A 16,716-nucleotide genomic window follows, 5' to 3' on the forward strand; every position below is an offset into this window, starting at 1 on the left:
CTTGCTCAACCAAGCTCCTCTAATCCTCATGCTGCTTTCTTCCTTAAAATCTGTAGTAACTCTCATCATCTACTGACAAGGTAAGGGCCAGACCCTTCAGCATGAGAACAAAATGCTCTTTCTGATCTACCTGGCCCTGTTTAGATCCTCACCTTCCCTCGCTCCTCCCTCCCCACTATGGCTGGATGACCAAGAGGGAAAATAAGCTCACATGTAGGGTACCAGCAGCTTTTAGGAAGAACTTCCTTGATTCTCTCCTTTTCCCAGCAGACCATTGAAATCGTCATCAAGTGCAAAAGAAGCACTCTGTTGGACTAGTCTTATTTTACACTGGTATTGGTGTCATTTTCAGTTACATATAGGTGGCAGGAAGCTCCAGAGGATTCAGGCAAGCTCTGATTGAGCTAGACGTCCCCAGTAGCATTTACCAGTTGCCTTCACAAATACCGTGTTCTCTGCTAAAAACGACCCACCCCAAGCCACTGCCGCCACCACCGCCGCCACCCTCTCTTCAGGTGTGAGGACGGAGCACACACTTCTGATTGCCTGAGACAGGCTCAGTTGCTCTCTCTTTTGTGCTTCCAGAGTACTGTTGTTTACACTTCTGTGTTTGCTTTTCTCACCTAGGATTGTAGGTTAGTTAGTGTACATAGAGGTGTGTATTTCCCTGGTACTGCTATTGGAGCTCTCTGAGAGCTCCTGTTGTGGTCATCCCTCATCCTTAGTGCTGGACAGTTTCTGCAGACATTCCATCCGATCCATCCGCACGGGGCTTATTCCGCGGTGTTTGGTTATGAATGAAGAATATGTGCATGCCTGAGGTAGCCTAAGAATTTGGTCTTTATTTGGCATATTTAAAAATGCCTACAATCTAAAACAATTCTAAGTAACTGTCGTGAGTCAGAATTTCTGAGAAATAAACTATGAGACAAAGATTTATGGGTAGGAAGCTTTAGGCGGGGCCGGAGGGAGAGGGGTGCTGTCAAGATCAGTATCTGGGGAGCAAAAGGAGCAGCAGTGAGCTGAGGAGGAGTGGAAATGTTTTGCAGTCGTGGCTGGAACCTCTGGGACCCTCTGGGACCGGGCTGGCCCTTCAGAATAGTCTGCCTTGAGGCAAGAGGGCCAGCCTTTATCCTCTATCACCCCACCCAGTCCCTAGATTGGAGCTAATCCCAGGGGAGGGTACATGACCTTAGAGCAGCTGTCTTCAGCTGAGGGCCACTTCCAGAGAAGAACTCAGGGCCACTTCCAGAGAAGAACTCGTAAGAACCCTCATCAGTCAGCACTCCCCATGGCTGGGGAATAGTGCCTTGGTCCCACAGGGGGCTTGGGCGGGGCACCACAGCAGTACACTTAAGAATGTGCCTCCAAGAATAGGCTTTAAGTTTCAATGCAGCAGAAGAAATTGTTAACGTTGTTCCTATCAGTGAAAAACTTGGAAAGGTTTATAGAGGGCTTCAGAACCACTGTGCAGCTTACAGGCTAGAAGCCCCTTGAGAATCCTGGCAACTTGCCTCGGGAGCTGTCCAGGTGAGGCCTGGGTGATGGAATGGCTCATCCATTTGCCCGGTGTGCCAGCCCAGTGTTGTCATGTTCTGTGTGTGCAGGGCATGAGGAGGACAGAGAAGTGTAATAGTCCTTTCTTCTATCTCAAGGCAAGACTACTTCTGGTGCCTAGGCTTTTCCTTCAGATCTCCAGATGAAGTGCTCCATCCTTTGGGAACATGTTCTAGTGACTCCATTTTCTTAAGGTCTAAATGTTTACGTTCCCAAAGGGGATGAAAATGTTAGTAAGCTAATTTCTGTAATTAAGGGGAAATCGTGCAGGGATTTTCTGTGAGATATAGGCCAGTTAGTACTTTATCCATACTATCACTAACTTGGAATTTGATAATTCAGAGATACATTCTAAGAGGAGTTGACCTTAGGGTTATCTCTGAGAAGGTCATTTGCCAAGCAGAGTGATAGCTGCTGGGGATCACAGGTGTCCCCACTGTAGTGTAAGGAAAGGTCTAGAAAGAGGCCCTGTGAGCCAGCCAGCACCTTATCCCATTTTTCAGATGCTTCTACCGTAGGCGGGGGCTGGCCACGTATCTGTTCTGCAATTAGTGAAGAGGAAAGAGGCTCTTTTGAAAAACTGCTGAAGGATTTATATTTTTTAATATTAATATAATACGTAATATAATCATTTCTGGTGTCTGTCACTAAGGGTGATTCCTTTAATGAGGGAAAATCTAATTATCTAACCTGTCATTTCTCAAAATGAGATCTTTTTGCTGTTTTTTTTTTTTTTGGTGTGTGCAACACTTAGACAATTATAGCATAAATTACATGTGGAAAAGTATGGAGGCACTTCATTGTTTTTTACAAATTGGCAGCTTTTTTGCTACATAAAATGAGTGCATTTTAACAATTCCTTGGTGTCCTTATGTTGACAGTGCGAACAAAGATGTACAATAATTGATCCTTTGTTAAAGGCAGTGAATAAAGTAGCTTTAATGAAAAAGTCTAGTGATTCATTATCGCCTCTTAATTTTTCTTACAGGACAGAGTTCTAAAACCATCAGCTCATCCCCGAGCACTGAAAGTTTGCCTGGAGGAAGGGAATTCACTGGCTCCCCACCTTCATCTGCTACTAAAAAGGACTCCTTTTTTAGCAACATCTCCCGTTCCCGCTCACACAGCAAAACTATGGGCAGAAAAGAATCTGTAAGTATTTAAGGACAGTTTTTCTTTTATCCTTCATTTTCCTGTAGAGTGCTGCGTTTATTAAAACTTGTTTAGGGCTGAGTTCTAAAAAGCTCTTCACATGACTACAAACTAAAATTAATACTTTCATCAAATTATTTGAATTTTATGATCATCACTTAGTAATATTTTAAGGCCATGGCCTGCATTCCACTAGGAGAAAAAAAGTAGCATCAGTTTAAAATAAGTGGAATCCCAAATCTGCCCTTTCTTCCTCTGCAAATGCTTTTTTGTCAAAGCCTAGGTTTTTTTTTCTAGAACGTATCAAATAGCATTATACCAAAAAATAGATGAAGACACTTATAAAACAAACCAAGATGGATTTTTTTCAGTTTTATTTCTTGAGAAGTAAAATTAATTATTTTACCTCTTGTTTTGAAAAGTTATACAAATTACATTTAAATGATGGCATATTGATAGCTGCTCTCGAAGGTCCTTTGTATCCGTTGTTCAGGACATATCTAAAGCGTATCAACCACTTTAAAAATCTGGTTGTGTCTGAAAAGATTTTTTTTAATTTTTTTTTTTTACATTCAATTTTGAGAGACAGAGACAGAGACAGAGCACAAGCGGGGGAGGGGCAGAGAGAAAGAGGGAGACACAGAATCCAAAGCAGGCTCCAGGCTCCAAGCCGTCAGCACAGAGCCTGACAGGGGGCTCGAACCCACAAACCGCGATATCATCACCTGAGCCGAAGTCAGACGCTTAATCGACTGAGCCACCCAGGCTCCCCTCGTTGTGTCTGAAAAATTTTTTCAGCCAACTTCACAAAAAAATAAAACATTTAGCCACATCTTAGAAGTAGTTCGACACTTAATATTCTACTATGAAGAACCCGTCTGCCTACTGGAGCAGGAGGCATGTGTAAGATCTTACAGACAAGGATGTAGCTGTTGCTGAGAGAGCTTTAAATTAGAAGAAAAATAAAGCAACAAAACTTTAAAACCCTTGAGGGATAATTATGATACATAGACTAGATAACAGTATGATGTCTGTCTGGACGGCTGTGTATGACTTTAGGCAAGACACTCAAATCCCTGGTACTTCAGCCACCTCGTCTGCAGATCAAACAACACACCTTGCTCCCCACAGAGAGGAGTTCACTACTCAGTCTCTTGGGGTCCCTTCACCGCGTAAGAACTGCGATTCTCCAACTGGTAGAAGAGCAGAGTGGAACTCTCACTGAAAGATGGCAGCTGTAATACAGGCAGTTGGCTCTGCTCTCTCCTGGCCTCACTCCAAGGACAGTTAGGGCCGGTAAAAGTAAACCCTCAAGGAAGAAGAAATCAAGAGAAAAGATAGCAGCAACAAACGCTTGGTACTTGTGAAGCAGATGTTAAGTGCTAACTAACTTAGCAGCCTAAGAAAGCTGACCACTAAGTCAGCAGTAGGTAAAAGCCAAGAAGCAACTCGATTTACATTGTAAAGTCCTCTGGAAGCTTAGGAACTAGAAATGGAGTGAAGTTGGGACTTGCTCTTCCAGAAACAGAGGGATGGATGAAATAGGTGATAGGGGTTAAAGAGTACACTTGTGACGAGCACCGGGTGATGTATGGAATTGTTGAATCACTGTATTGTATACCTGAAACCAGTGTAACACTGTATGTTAACTATACTAGAATTAAAAGGAAAAAAAAGCTGCCGTTGCCGCCGCCGTCTTCTTCTTCTTCTTCTTGTTCTCCTCCTCCTCCTCCTCCTCCTCCTTCTTTTCCTCCTCCTCCTCCGGTGAGCAGGCAGAGAGAGAGAGAGAGAGAGAGAGAGAGAGAGAGAGAATCTTAAAAAGGCTCCACACTCAGCACGGAGCCTATCACAGGGCTCAACCTCCCAGGGCTCGGCCTTGGACTCTGAGCTCATGACCTGAGCCACAACAGGAGTCAGATCCTTAACTGACTGAGCCACCCAGGTGCCCCCAAATTATAAATTTTTAAAAACACACAAATTACTGACTTTAGGTTCTCCACGTAAACAACCAGTTCACTTTACAGTGAACCCAACCTCCACAGCCCTGCCCAAACACAGAGCTTTCTTTTAGCTTTTGGTTCACACTGTACATGAGCATGACAGCCAGCGATCACTAGATACTTGAGAGCATGTGACAGTTAAAGACAGGCAAAAACAAATAGAAGAAAGCAACTGGGAGAAAAGTGTTTATTCAGGAGAAGAACGCTTCAGGAAAAAAAAAGAAGGAAAGAAAATATTCAGAGGATAACAACAAAAGCTATTAGAAATCAAAATATGATATCTGAAATGTAAGGCTCAGTAGAAGAGGTGGAACTGATAAAATTGAGGAAATCTCCCAAGAAAATGGAGTACAAGACAGAAATGGAAAGAGATAAAAGAAGAAATATTAGAGAACCAACCTTAGAAGTTCAAAATCTGAAAAACAGAAGTTCCAGACAACAGAGAAAATGAAGGAGATAATAAAAAAATACAGTTAATTAAATGTTCCACTAATGAAAGACCAGAGTTTTCAGATCAAAAAAATCCATAGACTCATATGAGGACTTTAAGAGACAAAACAGATGAACATAAGGGAAGGGAAACAAAAATAATATAAAAACAGGGAGGAGTACAAAACAGAAGAGACTCATAAATGGAGAACAAAACTGAGGGTTACCGGAGGGGTTGTGGGAGGGGGGATGGGCTAAAGGGGTAAGGGACACGAAGGAATCTACTCCTGAAATCATTGTTGCACTATATGCTAATTTGGATGTAAATTTTAATAAATAAAAAATAAAACAAGTTAATAAAAAAAAATCCATAGAAAGTCCCACACAAGTAAAAAGAAACCCACAGCCAGACATACCACTGAAGAAGTTCAGAACTCTGAGAGCAAAGAACTCTGAGAACAAAGAGATATCCTCCAAACTTGGAGAGTTGAGGGAAAAGAAAGATTTCCAACAAAGGATCAGGAATTAGAATAACTACAAATTGCTCACAGCAACACCAGCAAGGCCATGGAGGAATACCTTTAAAGTTCTGAGAGAAAATTACTTCCAGCCTAGATCCAATACCTAGCCAAACTAAACGTGAGATTAGAATTAAGCTACTTTCACATATTCAAGATTCAAAAAATTTATCCTCATGCACCCATTCTCAGAATCCACTGGGGGATGTGCTTACAGAAATGAGGACATACACTGAGAACAAGGAAACAGAGTGTCCAGAGCCAGACAAAAAGATTCCTCAGAATGATAATATTAGGAGATCCCAAGATTACGTATAACACGGCTAGTTAGCAGGTCGAGAGAACAGCAGCTAACCCAGGTTGGGGCAAGTCAGAAGGTTCAGAAAGTTTTCTCCAAAAAAATTTAAACTAGGGGTGAATTGGGGTTTGACTTAATACCTTTATAAAAACAAAGCCATTAAAACACAGGACAGTGGTGCCTGGTGGCTCAGTCAGTTGACTGACTTGGGCTCAGGTCATGATTTCATGGTTCATGAGTTCGAGCCCCGTATCAGGCTCATGGCTGGTCAGTTCAGAGCCTGCTTCGGATCATCCGTCCCCCTTTCTCTCTGCCCCTGTCCCGCTCCCGCTCTCGCTCGCTCTCTCTCTCAAACATTCATAAATATTAAAAACACACACATGGGACAAATTGTAACTCCAAAGGAAAACAGAGTGTCAGAAAAAGGAAGAAAGGTTACGATAAACCTTGTAACTGAGCCATGACTAAAATTTACGTAGACGTGATAATGAAAGTCTATTGACTACAGAGCTCATCAAAATCATAAAATTGGTTAGTAGACCTAAACAAATCATTTTCTTCCTTAGTGGCAAATACTGTCCAGAAAAATCAAGAGACGACAATATAAACTAGAGATACCGAGATAAAAAAAAAAATGGGTAAAAGAATTGAAAGTGGTTCCTTCTGGAGCAGGAAGTGGAGGGTGGGGCTGTGTGAACTGTTTTTCATAACAGGCCTTCTTGAACCATTTGACTTTTCAAGGTGTTACATATATAACTTAGATTAAAAATAATAACTAAGAATCACAACAAAAACAGAATGTATTGGCATAATAAATTAGAAGAGATATCCGCCTGTACAGAGAACATGTCTATGAAGAAGCGGAATAAGGAATAACAAATGAAAAAGGCATATGGAGACACGTTCCATTTGCACTCTGTCACAGTTTGGTGGCATATGGATTAGTCGACAACACCAATTAATTACTTTTCTTTATGGTGATAACTGTAACTTAAAACTGAGACGTCAGGCAAAAATAGAACTAGAGTAAGTCTCACTCTTTACATAGACCTGTTATGAACCAAAAGCAGAATGTAAAATTATTATTCAAAATTCAATATATTTTCTAACTTATGGGAAGTAAGTAGGCAGGAATTTTCAAGAGAAAGCCCCTGATTTTTCAAGTAATAGGTTATCTTATTATTTTATGAAATAATGTAGTCTGTGCTCTTTGCCAGGTCACACTATCTGCCCCCCCCCCCCAAGGTGCTTGATAGGATCGCACCTCCTTGTCAGAGCCACGTGACTGGTTCTATCCTGGGAGTTGTAAATGAAAATGACCTGTGCGTATTGCCACTACTGGATCTTCCTCAGCCCTCTCCTTTGCCCTGCCAAGCCTTGGGAGACGTGAAGTTTGAGTGAGAAATAACTTTTGCTGATTTATGCTGAGACTGTTGCTTATCATAGCCTAACTGTACACAGGTGGAAAATGCTCAGGCGCATAGCTAGGACTCGTCCTCCCACGGGAGCCACGTACCGCCTTTGCCACTGGTGGCACAAGACCTTATGACTGGACACCTGTCATCCCTTGAGCCTATATTGCTTTCATTTTCAGCCCAGCTTGGGATAATATAGGGACATTCCGTGTCTTCAGAAAAGTTCAAGATTGCTTTTCATTAACATCGTCAGCATCAGTTTCTCACATAAGCAAGTAGCCAGAAATGGAAGCAAAGATATGTCTTGCTTTGGCTCCCCAGTGCCTTAAACTATATGTACCTTGCAGATTTCAAGACTCCGTTGATCTTTTAAACTGGCCCAGGATCAAGAAATTGTTGATGTCACTTAACAAAAGGTTAAAATGGCAGTTGAAAACAGACATTAAAACAAAATAATCTAGTAGGAGCTATCAACCTAAGTGTGGCGAAAGCTGCTTATAATGGTTCTAACGTAATTGAGAGATGATCTTCAAAATCAGTATGTGTGATTTATTTTGGATAAGCATCATATATTAGGTCATAGAACTTATGTCTTCTCAGTATTGTCTTTTTATATATCATATAAAGCCTTTCTGTAATCCACAGGCTGGCTCTCTTCTTTAGATGAAGATGTATCACACTTATTACTGTTAATGCCCCTGATTTGGCCATATCATAGAATACAGAACTCAGCTAAATCTTTGAAGAGGTAACAAATTAAGCTTTATGTCGTATATTTTTGAAAGATATCATTATACTTCCTGTCTGAAATGTGAGCAAACTAGTAGGAAGTTTCAAACATTTACCTTTGCTTCATTATCAGTAGTAGTGTTGTTTTGAGAATTAGTATTTATTCATGAACCATCTTCCCTCTGCTTTGTTTCCCAAAAGAGCCTTTAGGGCCCACCTAATTCAAACCATGGTTTCCAGCAAGCTCTCATTTTTTAGTCTTGAAAACAGAACTGAAAATTTTGATACTTTTAATTTTCCGTGATAATGTAAATGACATCCAATACTTAGTTTTCTAGAAATCTATTTTAGTTGGGTCATTCATCTGACTGTTAAGTAATTTTTTTTTACTTGTTTTAGCACTGTTAGTCATGTTCCACAATTGTTGCCAAATCATTTTCCAAGAATATCTTTGCTAACATTCAAGAATAGGGAAAATACTGAACATAAGAAAAACTCTAAAATGGATTTGTAACTTCTAATGCTTAAGCACATCAGCCAAGTAAAACATTTTTTTTAAAGTTCCTGATGAACTGCAAGACATTCTGCTATGCTTTTTGATAATTACATACATACCAGTCTCCAAAGATCTAAAGTTATCATCCATAGTTCAGAATCCTCTCTAAACTACAGGAAATCAAAATTGTCTGAGCTAGAAATCCCTGCGTAAAACAGGATGTGTAACAAAGTATGCACCACCTGCGAGCTCCCGGCACTGCTGAGGGTGCTCATCCTGTGTCTTTGTGACCCCTGCATGGACTCCTTATTGCCCTTTGGTAGTGTGAACATATGCCATGGTCATATTAATATAATTATTTTTGTAATATTCATTGATCTATTCTTTATGATAAAAGAATAACACGAAGTGTCAGATGAACGAAAACTAATTTGAAAGTAGACTCATGTTTACTTCTGGAAGTATAGACAACCTGAACGTTACCTAATCTACTTCAGGTTATGTTCTAGGAATGGAAAGCTAAGACGTATCTGTATAAGAAATGTCAGAGAGTAGTAGTCTCCGCGAGGGTGCTTAGGGTAAAATTGGGGCAGAGGGGAACACATCAAAAGTTAAGTAATAATTAAACTAAATAAGAATTTAACTTATCAACATGAGAGACATTATATGGTTTAATATCAAATAAGCAGTAAAGATCATAAATAATATGGATTCAGAAGATAGGCCGTCATGGGGTTTTTTGTCGTTGTTGTTGCTGTTGTTGTTGTTGTTGTTGTTTTGATCCAGACAGGCTTCACGTGAGAGATCAGACTTGAACCCCAAACATATTTCTTCTTCTATTAAATGCAACCATTGTTTTCTCTTATGAAAATCCAACAACTTCCTAGGACCGGATAGTGGTGGTAGAGATTGAGTAGGCAGTCAACAATGTCTGCTGTGGGTGTTTTCTTCTCCCCCACAGCCTCTGACAGAATGTAAAATGGTTGGGATTATATCAATTTGCTTGTAAAAATGAAAGAAATCATTATCTCAAATGAGGAAATTTGTTGCTTATTATTTCAAATAACAAGAGTCCCGAGATAGGCAGGTCTAGAATTGGATAATTCAGCTGTTCATTGACATCACCAACTTTCATTTTACCATCCTCAGTGAGGCTTTGTCCTCACGTCATGCCCATCATGTTCTCAAGAGGGCTGTCATAAGCCTAGTATATATCCTGCCATGCCCCCTGCCCCTAGCATACACAACATCTTCTAGAAAAGTCTACTTGGAAGCTCCCCAGCAGGCTTTCCTCCCAACTCAATGGTTGGCCAGACTGAAATCCCATGCCTACTCCTAAACCAGTCTCTGGTACGGGGAAGCTTTAGAGAAGTCCATGACAATGTGGAAAGGTGGTAGAAGGATAAAACAGTTACATGGACAAATAATCCCTAAAGTATAAATTGCCAAAGTATTTTCTCTGATCCTTCCTTGAAGCATTTGCCCTTGATGAGAGCCAGTTCCATTGTGTCAGTGATGTTTCATTGGTGGGTTTTTAGGCAGCTTGAGTTAGATTGGTAGTTAGAAGAGAGAAACTGAGCAATAGCATTCCCAGGAGGCCAGAATTTTCCTAGTTATCAGATTTTCTCTTCAGCCAGTGATGTATACTTCCTAAGAACATGTATTATGTGGAAAGTATTGATTGTAACAGATTTCTTTGTTGGCTTTCTGGGTAGAATTGAAAGCTGGCATCTAGAGTATGTCTAATTATAGAATTGTTTCAATTAATAAATATACATTTGTAATCTCTCATTGTTTAATCAATAATACTGATGATAACTGGATTAAAATACAGTCCCATTTAAAATACATTCCCATTTAATAATAGTCTATTGAAATGAATACATGCAAAATGAATTTAGGCATCAGCAGTTTTTCTAGCTTCTGAGGAATTATAATCTAAGGCCAAAATGAGCTCAGATATTTGAAGCACGGCATTTAGTTACTCATTAGGTGTTATATGAACCTTGTTCACAATCTTTCTGCAGTGCACCAGCTCAAGGTCAGGCAAAGCGGACCATATATCTTTGCGGGAGCGTTCCTTCCTCCTGCGTCCATCTTTTTGCCTTACCCCAAACACCTAATTCCATTTCCAAGAAATGTGAGCATCAAAGGGAGCATCATAAAGAGCTCTCTGTGTTCAACAGCTTATAGGGTGAGCATTTTAATTTAGCTTAGTAAACAGGTTTTATAACCAGCTTTTAGTATCTTTATGCTTCAGTACATTTATTTTTAACCAAAATGTCGGAGGAGCCTATGAAAGCCGAACCACAGGAAGCAGAGTGCTGAACCTTGACTGTAATGCCCTTTTTAGGACAGTGAGATGGTGCCCTTTGGGAACGAATGAAACACTTATTCCCCTCATGCTGGGCCTTCTTCTCCATCATTTGACTTCATCTCCATCATCTCCACAAAATGCAGAGGCGCCGGGCTGTACTGGTGCTGAACACTGCCCAGGAGGCATAGACAATACGTGGGGAAGAGCTCAAGTGAAGCGGTTAGAAATAGTGAGAATCCCTGGCCAGAAACCTGTCAGTTTGAATCGTGCTAAATTAAATGTGTCATTAATAGCATTTGCTTCCTTCCAGTGACCTTTCTTGACACTTGTCATTTATTTGATCTTTCAATGCCACATTGCCTTGGGGACAGTAATTTTTGTCCTAAAGCACACATGTGCATGGCAGGAAAGATGAGGGCTTTGAATTATCCGTGCAGATGGTCACCTGAGGCCAGAGGCCAAACTGCGGGGACGGTGAGGTTGGACTCCTCTTTCCCCTCTCACCTACATGGCATCTTCCTGCTTTTAAATCTCCTGCCCCTAGCATCTCATCATTTATTCTTTTTAACCCCTGTGTTAACTTTTCCAGAAAGCTGTATGTTTAACTGAATGAGCTTTAATTCCAGAAAGAATGACTTTGCTCCTGTCATAGGAATTCTAGGCCTACTGAACAAAGCGGGAGAGCTGGGTCAGGCGGGCAGCTTTCCCCTTGCCTTGAAACCTTAAGGCTCAAGAACACCTTTTAGATTTTCCCTCATGCTAGCGCTGCTGGGTCGGTCAGCAGCTTCGGCACCTTTACTTCAGCTTTCTCTCTTTTCCTGAACCCTGATTTTTTTTCCCTCCCAGTTTTCTGCACCCAGATGCCCAGGTGTCAGGAATTCATACATGTGGAAGTATTCCAGGTGGTAAGCTCCAGGAACCTCACGCCTGAAGCCTGGAGAAAAGGGTGGGTTACAGAGCATTCAGTAGTGCAGTTTGTGCATTGCTCGCAAGAGCCCCACTGCAGGGGCAAGTGGGTGCAAAAACCCAGCCTGTGCTCTGTTCACCAAGAAGCGTAACCAAGTCTGGGGGCTGTGTTTGCCTGGAAAGGCAGTGTGTTTCTCTCTACGAAAGTGATGTCCATTCCCCAAGGCCTGCACCCAAAGGAAGTGAGTTTTCCTAATTAAAGTAAAAGCGTGTGTTAGGTTAGTAAAGGCCCCAAGAGGAAACTGTAAGTGTTGGAAAAATTCAGGACCTTTCTGTTTCATGGCAATAATGATAAAATTGAAAAACATGGATGGTACCAGAAAAACATGTTGGCATCAATATGAAGAACTAATAAGATGAGAAAAGAAAAACAAAAATAAAATTCTCTTGGGGCACCTCAGTGGCTCAGTCGATTAAGCGTCCGACTTCAGCTTAGGTCATGATCTTGCAGTTATAGGAGTTTGAGCCCCGCATCGGGCTCTGTGCTGACAGCTCAGAGCCCAGAGGCTGCTTCGGATTTTGTGTCTCCTTCTCTGTCTGCCCCTCCCTCACTCACACTCTCTCTTTCTCTCTCTCAAAAATAAATATTAAAAAAAAAAGTTTTTTAATTCTCTTGACTGTAAAAATACTAAGTATAATCATTTACACAGAGAGTTCCCCATCCATGCTTTATTAAGCCTCTTAATAAGCATGTCTGTCATTACAAATGATGTGATTAACTTTGTTGTAAATTATATTTGGTTCGACTAGTAAACTTGACTCACATAATCTTAACCTTGGTCTGGGGTGTTTCGCTGCTTGTGAAGTACATTTGGTCACAACCAACTTTTTCAAATAGGTGAAAAAAACAATAACCAACAGCCTTCTCAGCACTGACATGATATTGTGGCCAAAGTATGGAAAATGTCTTGAAAAGATAATCAAATTCCCAAACGTCCTTTTTATTTAAGATGATGGCAAAGCCCTCCCTCCCTTCCCTCAGAATCGTCACCAACTTAGCACAGTTCCATCTATAGCCTTATTTCCTGTCAGAACATATTCTCCAAAGTTACTTAAGTCAGTACATGGAAACTTTAACAGCAGTAACTGAAAGTACAATGATTTTAATAAGCCATGCACAAATTAGCTTTACCCTAAAAAGTTACGGGCTACCTTTGAAAACAAGAGAGAAGAAAATAAAAGTGTTTCAACTGGAAAAACAGTGACAAAAGGGGCCACTTCCCCCACTGTTTCTTCATACACCCCTCACTGCACTCTGATTCCTGGCTTTCTTGGTAGTATTTTCCAATTACTGTTTCACCTTTGATGTTCTTATCGTTCTCCTCTAAAGTTTCCTATCTTTCTTATTTTTGCCTCTTTGGCGAACGCCTAAAGATGGTCTGATCTCATTAAATAAACCCATTCCCACCATACCTTAAAAGGGCCTTTCAGGACCCGCCTGTAGGATCAGTCACTTTCAGGTGATCACTCTGACCTCTTGATCATCAACACCTTTTTATTCTTGGACACCATCCCAAAGTTAGGACAGAATTGTAAACAGAATCATGAAAGTTTGCGACATTTACCTGAAATCTTCCATGTGCCCCCTCAGATATATCAAGAGTTCCATTAACAAGAAAGTGTAACAAATTGGAAATCATGGCATTAACCTGCCCCACAGACGCATATACACCCACCACCACACAGTCCCAAAATTGAAGGAGGTCTCATGTGCAAAATAATGCTCCAAGTAATTTAGAATAAGCGGGGAGAAATGCTGCCAAGTTGCCTAATTTCAGGATGTTCTCAGTCTAGATTCTAGTCAGGCTTTTAGATTTGAAGCGTATTTGTATTCTCTACATAGCATCTCTTAGTCATTATGACACAAAGATACACACTTCATAAAATATCAAGAACAATACTTTTGAAAATGAAATTGAAGAAAACAAGAATGGAACCAGCAAGGGACCACTGTGTGAAAATGCTAGCATTTATAGCAATCCTAAATTCATCTCTAGACAACAAACTTTCATATCATTCAGTTGGACTGTGATAAAACTATTAATACCTATTTACTGCCCAGGATAAATGAGTGTTGGGTTTGTTTTTTGTTTTTTTTTTCTCAGTGTCTGTAGTCACAGTCACCAACCCTCAATCTCAATTATGACTAAACTCCGTTTTTAGTATCCTTGATGATTATCTTCAGAATTAGGTGTGAAGGATGAGTAGTCACAAAGTCCTTTTTTTTTTTTCTTCAAATAAATGAATGGGCCTAAATTTTTTTGGCTTGGAATTGACATTTAAATTCCTGAGATCATCTAATGAGATTTAAAGACTGTTTAAATGTTGGGCCTTGCGTTTCATTCCAAAGACAGTGTCCCATTATTCAGGATGTTTTAAGCTGAATAGAACAGAAATTCTGACTCAAACTGATTCAAATACAAAGGAAAGTTATTAGCTCAAATAAGTCCAAAGGACTCCTGATTCCTAGGTGCATTTTAGAATCCCTTACAGAACTTTAAAGAATACCAGGAACAGCGGTAAGCAGTACTGAATGAGAATCTCTAAGGTGGGGCCTGGGCCATGGTAAATGATGAAAACTTCCCAGGTTATTTGTATGTCGGGGTTCAGAACCAGTGATTGAGAAGCTCATTAGTGTCTTCAAGGAACCAAGTCCTCTCCACCCCCCTGCCCTGCCCTGCCCTGTCCTGCTCAGAACAGACCCTTCCCCAGGTTAGAAGTGGGGCGCTTGGCACGAGACCTCCTGGGGCTCTGCACTGAGTCACCTTCCCCTTGAGAGGAGGGCCCTCTTGGGGAGGAGCACATGAGGAATGAACAGGGAGCACCAACCCTCCTCCCTGCAGAGTCAGAGTTTAGTTAGCCCTACGGAGTGCCACCATAATCTGTCAACTAAAGCTTTTACGGTCGTAGAAAAATATAACCATTCTTTTGTCATGTCGTATTTCTCTTCAAATGAACAGTCATGTTCAGAATAGTCATTTCTGTTATAGGCAATTTATATGTTCCCCCAAATTACCATGCTGTGCAAAATCATGATTCAAAACTACTGGACTCCTGGGGAAATGGGATTGGGGAACAACATTCAAGAACTTTATCAATGACGCATAAAACAAGGTAGGAACCTAGCTAAAGTGGTAGCATGGTTTTACACATGTCAAGTGATTAAATAAGTAAATGCCATAATAAATACAGTCCTGAAGCTTGGTTGGGGAAGCGGACCTCAGAAAGCTTGCAGTTTTTGAGTTACCATGAAATTGCAGAAGAAAGACTATCTGGAATCTGATGAATTTGAGACATGGGTGAAGCCCATCACACACACTGTGAACCAAAGTAGCCGGCAGATTTGTGAGGTGTGCACATGTGTGCATTTTGTGTATTCCTGCCTGTCTGGGTTCGGCTACGTGCAGCTTCTGCCTGCAGCCAGTGTTTGTGTGGATGTGTCTGTGCATAAGCAAACATGAAATTCACATTATGCTCAGTTCCCTACTCATCGGTCTCATTGAAACAGATTCACATTTTAAAAACAAACATTATCACAGAACTGATTTTACTCCGGGTTTGATGTGCAGCTTCTGAATGTCACAGGTTAGGGGAATGAGGATATAGAAAAATGACACTTTATTAATTTTTTGTTCTCAGCTCAGTAACTTAGCAATCCTACGTTGATTAGAAATTTTAGCGTAAGTCCATTTCATCAGAGCGGTCACATCCATCTCAAGAACTTGATAACACCAGCTTACTCCCAGTGAATGTCTTCCTCAGAGTCTGATTCCCCACCAGAATTCTGCAGGGGCTCCTTCTCCCAACGATAAATCCTGTGATTTTTAAGGCCCAGTCTACAGGGCCCTTGATGACCTCCCTCTGTTCACCTTGTCATCAGCCCTCCCTCCAGTTCCTCCTCAGCCCTTCAGGAATGCACAGCTACATCCATTCCCTCAGGTGAACCCCACTGCCTCGTACGTCTGTGTTGTTTAGCTCTGCCGGTCTCTGCCGACCAAAATGATTTACGAGACCGCGAAACTCCTAGAGCTCCTTCCAGTCCCAGCCCAAGTGCGTTGTGTCCCATAAAGCCTTCCTTCCACCCTCTGGAAGCTTTAAGCACTTTCAGGAGATAGCTATGGCCCAATTTAGGCTGCAAATTCCAGAGCCTGTCCCCAAACCTACAGAAGTGGTATGTTGAGGTGGAGGAGAGGGGCGTCCTAAGTTATCTGCAAATGCTTCCTTTGTTTTGACTGTCAGAGAACTACCAGTGTTCAGTTATAAGACTTTTTCTTGTCTCTATCACAATATCCTATGTGCCAGATTTCGTGTCTGGCACTCAGTAAGTGTTTTTGAATGATTGAAAACTGTTAAGGGTTTTGTGTGTTGTGCAAGAATTCAGATGTATTAGGCTTTACTCTGGCCTTTCTTAGGGCCTGAAAAGTCACCACATTTCCCAGTGATACTCACCAACCGCATAAAAAACCTAGTAGCAGTTTGTTGATGTATAGTGAGAAATGAGATTTTTATAAATTAGTTAAGGGGTAAATTACTGAAAGTGGGATAGGCATAAGAGTAAACCGGGTAACTTAGAGAATTATTTCCTTCTCTCATTTTTCATTTTCGGCATCTCAGCATTGGTAGTGTTTGTGTTAATTAAGCTTAAGCTGTTTCAACGCTTGGTATCATTTTACCAGTTGTAACAAAGTATTTCTTGAACATGCTTGATCCTTAACTTGGATATGCTGTAGGGTGCCATTTTTTGCTTGTCCCTAATGGGACATTATGGGCGTCAGCCCAGAGAACGGTGGTATGAGGGTGCACGTTTCATCCTTACACGGGTCAATTAGCTTTGCCATC

At 41.0% G+C, this 16,716-nt stretch overlaps 1 protein-coding gene across 2 annotated transcripts in view; it reads left to right on the forward strand.

The window, feature by feature from the left end:
• The window catches only part of TBC1D5 (TBC1 domain family member 5), a 549,135-nt gene that overhangs the window by 483,031 nt on the left and 49,388 nt on the right, over positions 1-16,716 (forward strand). For both annotated transcript variants that reach the window (XM_047100344.1, XM_047100345.1), the window contains one exon: positions 2,546-2,709. In XM_047100344.1, the coding sequence (XP_046956300.1) occupies positions 2,546-2,709 (164 nt within the window). The remainder of the gene's footprint in view (positions 1-2,545; positions 2,710-16,716) is intronic.

This window comes from Lynx rufus, unplaced genomic scaffold (genome assembly GCF_022079265.1).
Source record: "Lynx rufus isolate CCGP_SWC_20201006 ecotype Redwood Valley unplaced genomic scaffold, mLynRuf1.p SCAF_5, whole genome shotgun sequence".
Classification (NCBI taxonomy): domain Eukaryota; kingdom Metazoa; phylum Chordata; class Mammalia; order Carnivora; family Felidae; genus Lynx; species Lynx rufus.